Raw genomic sequence first — 6,000 nt, forward strand, 5'->3', positions numbered from 1 at the left:
CAAGGCTTTCCCAAACGGGCCAGTCCACTGGCTCTCCCAGCCCTTTGTAGCTGTTAAGGAAAGCTTCCTTCCATGGCAGCCTAGAGGCAATCTCTGCTGCTGGCAACAAGGGGCTACTTGCCAGATCAAGCTAGTGCTACCCACGTAATTGGCAGAAGTTTTCACTTTTCACCACTTTCACCAAGCCTCCTCAAGAGTAGGAGGGCAGCATTCCAGGAAGAGGATTGCGCTCAGTGGGGAAAGCACAGGATGCAAGGAGACTGCCACACGTGAAGATGCCTGATACCGAATCAGACCACTTTCTATCAAGGTCGGTGCTGCCTTCTCAGACCGGCAGCTGCTCTCAGTGTCTCAGGCCTCCTGCCTGGTTCTTTAAGAACAGGAAAGTGTAAACCAAGATCACAGGCCCACAGGGAGGACATAGTCCCTGTGTCTCCGCATGAGTTACTGCTCTGGGATTGCCTCCTTATTGGGAGGCAACAAACCGTGGTTCAAGAACTGCAGGGACACAAGAGCAGCCTCTTCTGAGAAAAGGTGGGTCCATTGCACTGTGTTGGGTTTGGTTCACCTGATCACGCCAAACACAAAACCACAACAGGATTACTCAGCCGCTCGAAAGCAACTGGGGATTGGCAGGAGGTTTTCTCCCAGCAATGTTCCCTGCAGAGACACGGCAGCAGCACCTCCAAAGACCACAGAAGGATAATTATTCAACTTCTTGGAGCAGGTTTGCTGCTCTGTACACCCAACGCTTTACAAGTCAAGAAGGCCAATCCTTTTTGTCAATCTCTCCTGTGACAAACAGTAGTCTGGAGATCCTTGCCGACTCTCAGTCCACGGCACAGACCCAAAGAAGAACCGCAGCGCAAGGCGCCCATGTCGACCAGAGCCCTGCTTTGAAGCACCTCCCCACCCCACTTCTGGCTCCACTGCTAAGTCAGCTGGCGGGAGATAGGAAAGGGCAGCCTGGCTGCAGCCTTCGCCTCCTCCAAAAGGAATCATTTCTGCAGACAAGTACAGTATCAGCCATCCTAAAAATAGACCTGTGTTACATTATACTGTATGCTTAGGTTTTACTGCTGGGCGACAAGCACCGTAGCGCTCCTCCTGGACATGCATACCGACCAGCGGGCATGCCAAGCTGGGACTTGCCACATTTGATTGGGGAGGGGGGAAACTAAAAAGGTCTCCAGGCTAGTTCTGCAGAACAAATACCCAAGAGAACAAGTATCCAAAGAAATAAGGTAACCTGAAGTTTGCAGCAGCTTTCACTGTCTGCCGTCATTAATAAAAAGGAAAGATATCAATCTACGCAAATCACTCTGGAAAAAATACCAACCCAATCCGCATCCGAGTTAATTGACAAATCCGCCCTGAGTTTGCCAAGAGAGGGCGGGATAAAAGTTTAAATAGTAAATAATAAAGTTAATTGGGCAAAGTTAATTGGGCAAAGGAAGTGTCAATCTTAAAGCCAGCATTTTCTCAGAATGTCAGGCGCAGAAAGACTAACCAGAGGGCATCAAACGGAAATTAAGATGAGCAGGCCTTTATCATTAAAACAAGATTGGTTTATGGAGGCACAACGATCCCCTGTTTCTTCTCCTGGATGGATGAAGAGTTCAGAAGACAGCGGCCTACTTCAGACAGCAATTTTAAAAATAATTATGGAGGCAGCCTTGGTTCTAAGAAGCAGGCACCATCCTGAAATTCTAGAACATGACAGAATTGCACACCCAGCATGGGCATTAAGACATAGCCCTAATCCAAAAACCAGAAACCAGCTCCTTTTAACAATGTCCTTTTCCACACATCTGTAGCATGAAATATGCTTCACTAAAGTGCACCTCTCAACACAGTTCCACACGCCTGTGTGTACCAGAAGACTACGTATTAGAGTAAATCAGAACTCTAGCTATGTCCCTGAAGCTATACCTTTAGTTTTGTTGTGTGTTTCCTCAGAAACTTGCCAGGTATGACCAATCCAGGATACTACTGGTACCCACACCACCTGACTCCAGTATGCAAAGTAGATCTCACCCTGCTCCATGTAGGGTTTACTACAGGTGGAGTGCTGTCCAGTACTGGGAAGGATACTGCATCCATTTTTCACACTCTTCCTGAGCCACATGTGTATCAAGTGACAGTTTTCTACCTAGTGAAAGTGCAATTATTTGAGGTATAACTAATGCCCCCACATTTGAGGCAATGTTGAATACGTGTCCAGCTTTCCGGTGACCAGGACAAACAACATGTAATTAGCTAAGCTGTTTTGGCTGTTTCCCTATTAATTCTCCATAATAGAAGGAATGTAAAGTTTGAGATACAGATTAAGAAATAACAATATTAATACACAGATATGGGGGGAAGGGGGATAAACCTGAAAGACAATTTGAAAGTGAAACCCACATGGTTAAGACACGGAAAAGGGGGTGGAACTATTGTTTAAAGCAGGGGTAGTCAAACTGCGGCCCTCCAGATGTCCATGGACTACAATTCCCAGGAGCCCCCTGCCAGCGTTCGCTGGCGAATGCTGGCAAGGGCTCCTGGGAATTGTAGACCATGGACATCTGGAGGGCCGCAGTTTGACTACCCCTGGTTTAAAGGAATAGTCTTGTACAGACAAAAAGCAGAAAGAATTCCGATAACTGCAAATGTTCAGAAGGAAAAGATCATACCTCAGTGGCACAGCCCATAGTATGCCTTCTGTCTCAATGCCCAGCAGCCCCAGTTAAAAGGATCTCATGGCTGGGAAAGACTTAAAATATTGGATGGCTGCTGCCAGGTGAAATAGAAAGTATTGCAGTGTATAGCTTGACTCAAAGGCAGTTTTGTGTGGAAGAACACAGCATATAGCTCATTTAGGACTCTCTCACTCATTCCCACAATACCAGGCTTGCAGTCCAATACTAGCCCAGGGCAACACATTCATTCTGGGTGAGTTAACGAGAAATTCACCACTCAAATTATACTGTGCCTTGAAAGACATTTGGACCAGCCCACAAGGAAATTTAAGCCAAACCATCCCAGATTTCCACCTGCTTTAGAGTTCAGGTACATACCCACACCACAACCAAAGCTGAAAACAGGAAAATTCTAACTACTAGTTGTGCACCAGAAGATGGGGTCTAGGAAACTGTCCTTGGAAAGCACTAACTTTCATCACACAAACCACAAAATAAATGACTGTTTACCTCACTACACAGCATCGTATTGCCAAAATCCCACCAGCCGAGAGGAAACAGCAGTGGCTTTTCAACTCCTGTCAGACCACATTTTCAGCGGCACCCATCCAGCTCCAGGGCCTCCCCACAGCAATCAGTGCCCTGTCCTAAAACTCTCCTGGCCTACCATGAACCATCTCCTTCAGACGATCATCAAGAGCCTTGTGGTACACCAAACACCAGCAACCTGCTTTTGGGAAGGTCAGCCTGACGCTCACCTGAAACTGCTACTACTCCCACCGCTGCTGGCCTGCTTCAACCCCTGGGTCCTCCTCGTTTTGCCACAGCACCCATCTGGGAGACCCTTCATGCCCACGTCTTGCAGGGTCTGCGGAAGAGTGCTTGCACTTGAAAGCTCACGCCTTAAATAAACCTTCGTTGGTCTTAAAGGTGCCCCTGCTGGACTCTGACTGCACTGAGGAACTCCAAGGTAACTGTTTTCCTGACACCTCCTAGCAGCCAACTAAAGGGAAGGAAGCGGTCCCTGCCCCAGGGAGGTTGCAGTTGGGTCAACAGAGCCTTGCACAGCTGGGAATCCCGCCAGGGGCCCTTCTCCTCGCTCAGCCGCATCGACCCCTGCCCCTGCCGCCCCTTCAACGCCCACCGGCTCTTCTCTCCTCCCCTCCCCCCCCCTCGCCTTCTCCTGCCCCGGGGGGGGAGGCGGCCCCCCAGGCGCTGGGGGCGGAGCTTGCCCTGACAGCCGGGCCCTCCTCACCATGGTGCCTGGGCTCCCGGGGGGGCGGCAGAGGCGGCGGCGCTCGGTCCCTCCGTCCGGCCTCTCTCAGCTCTGAGCCAGGCCGCGGCCTCTGCCTCCTTCTTCTTCCTCCTCCTCCTCTTCTTCCTCCTCCTCCTCCTCCTCTTTTCCCCACTTCCGCCGTTGCCAAGCAGTTGAACATCCGGGTCAGCGGCGCAGGCGCGCTCCTGGCCACGCCCCTCCCTCGCGCCTCGCCGGCCGCTCAGCCAATCCGCGCGCGGCTCGCCGGCCATCGCCAAGTATGGAGCGGGAGGCGCGCGCGAGGGAGGGCCGGGGAGCGGGAGAGACCATTGGGCGGAGGGCCGGGGGGGGGGTGGCGCCGGCCGAGGACCGGAAGAGCAGGAAAGGAAAAAGCCATTGCGCACGGAGGGGGAGGCGGCGGCGCAGAGCGGCAGAGAATCGGGCGGGAGGAGCATGCATGCATGCATGCATGCATGAATGCATGCATGTGCAGGGAAGGGGCAAGGCAGGCGGAGCCGACGGCAGCGGAATGCGTATCTCTGGGCATATTTAAGGCATTAATTTATACCGCCTTTGAGCAAAGGGACTGGGCTGGGGGCTCCAGCAGTGGGTCCAGGATGCCATTGCCGTAGGCATCACCTCACTGACGCCACTTGGGTTTTATGCGACTTCTGTAATGCCATTTTCTGCATTGTTTAATGCAACAGTCTCTGCATTGTTAGAGGCTGCTCTAATCCCAGCTCTGTGGCGTGCCTTATTAGATGCCTCGTTGCCTTAATTGCCTTGATTTGCATTGTGTAATCTGCCTTCCGTGTCGGAGAGGAAGGCAGGGTAAAATCAGTAAAAGAAATAAATAAAATGTCCAATATATTCCTCTATTTGCATGGTTGGATCTCCACCTGTGTGTTTGTATTTGTGAAAATCCATAGACATAAAATATACATTTACTGTATATACAGGCACAAATGTACACCCAAAAATTGCCTAGTAATTGAAAGTAACTTCAGAGGGAAAGGCTTCCTACATAGCCCTTGCTGAGCTGCGTTTCTGCTTGCAGGGAGTTTTTCACACATGCCAAAATGTGACTCCGCCTGTAATCTGGTCTTGTTGGTTCCTTCCTCTGGGCACTAGCTCAAAGGGTTTGAACTGGCCCTGATGGGGCAGTTCTTTTCCCCTTTGCTTCACAAACGCCCCCAATAGTCAAGCTCACCTAGAGAATCTGCTCTGAGCTCTTTGTTTTGTTTTCACATTTCCAGCTTTCCCAAGACGGGAGATGAGGTGAACAGTGGAGGAAACTGAGCAGTCTGCACAGGAGCCCCCATTACAGGATTGGTTCCTGGCAAAAAAAAAAGTGAGTGTGTTGGAACGAGTAAGGAACACTCTTTTTGATACTGAAAGTGCATCGAGCTCCATGAAGTTGGAGCTCTATCAGGAACCACATAACCCCAGAGAGATTGTTTCAGTTTTTCCATCAGCTTCACATCAAACAGGAAGCCCGGAGGCTGGGGAGTGGCTTTGATCTTGCCAGAATTTATTTTGTGATAGCTGGCTCAAGGTTTCAAGCCCCAGCGCTGTGTATTGTGGCTGGTGATATGCCCAGCATTTTTGAAGGCTCGGGCAAGGGGGAAGGAGAAATTTCCCTCCTTCCACTTGGCTCTTCTTCCAGGGATTTGTTCTGCCTCACACCTTACACCACCTTCCTTTCCTGTTGAATTTAGAAGCATCCATAATTAATTTGGAAATTTGTGTATGCTTGTTTCCGAGCACTGGTTTCCTTAGAATTTATCCATGCCCACACAGCTGCCTGTTGATCAAATCAGAGACAGAGGGAGGGGGGAGTCTTGAGGGGGTCCCATAATTGCATAAGGATCCCTGTTCATTTCATTTATTTATGGCATTTATAGTCCATTTATCTCCCTGGGACTCAAAGTGACAGAGTGAGCCAAGACAATGGGCAGGATGGAACATATTCACCATCAATACTATGCTGGGCGAATGACCTCTGAGAGCGGAAAGGGGAGGGCATGGTTTGCCTGGGTGTATGCAAAGCCAGGAAAACTCTTT

General features: G+C 50.1%; 1 protein-coding gene across 2 annotated transcripts in view; it reads right to left on the reverse strand.

Annotated features, from left to right (window-relative positions):
* Positions 1–4,119, reverse strand: part of CAPZB (capping actin protein of muscle Z-line subunit beta) — a 31,444-nt gene extending 27,325 nt beyond the window's left edge. The window contains exon 1 of one of the 2 annotated variants that reach the window (XM_077311666.1): positions 3,937–4,119. In XM_077311666.1, coding sequence (XP_077167781.1) covers positions 3,937–3,939 — 3 coding nt within the window. In that variant the 5' untranslated portion in view covers positions 3,940–4,119. The remainder of the gene's footprint in view (positions 1–3,936) is intronic. The other variant, XM_077311667.1, reaches the window with a different exon arrangement.
* Between the last annotated feature and the right edge of the window lie 1,881 nt (positions 4,120–6,000).

This window comes from Paroedura picta, chromosome 15 (assembly GCF_049243985.1).
Source record: "Paroedura picta isolate Pp20150507F chromosome 15, Ppicta_v3.0, whole genome shotgun sequence".
In the NCBI taxonomy this organism is placed as follows: Eukaryota; Metazoa; Chordata; class Lepidosauria; order Squamata; family Gekkonidae; genus Paroedura; species Paroedura picta.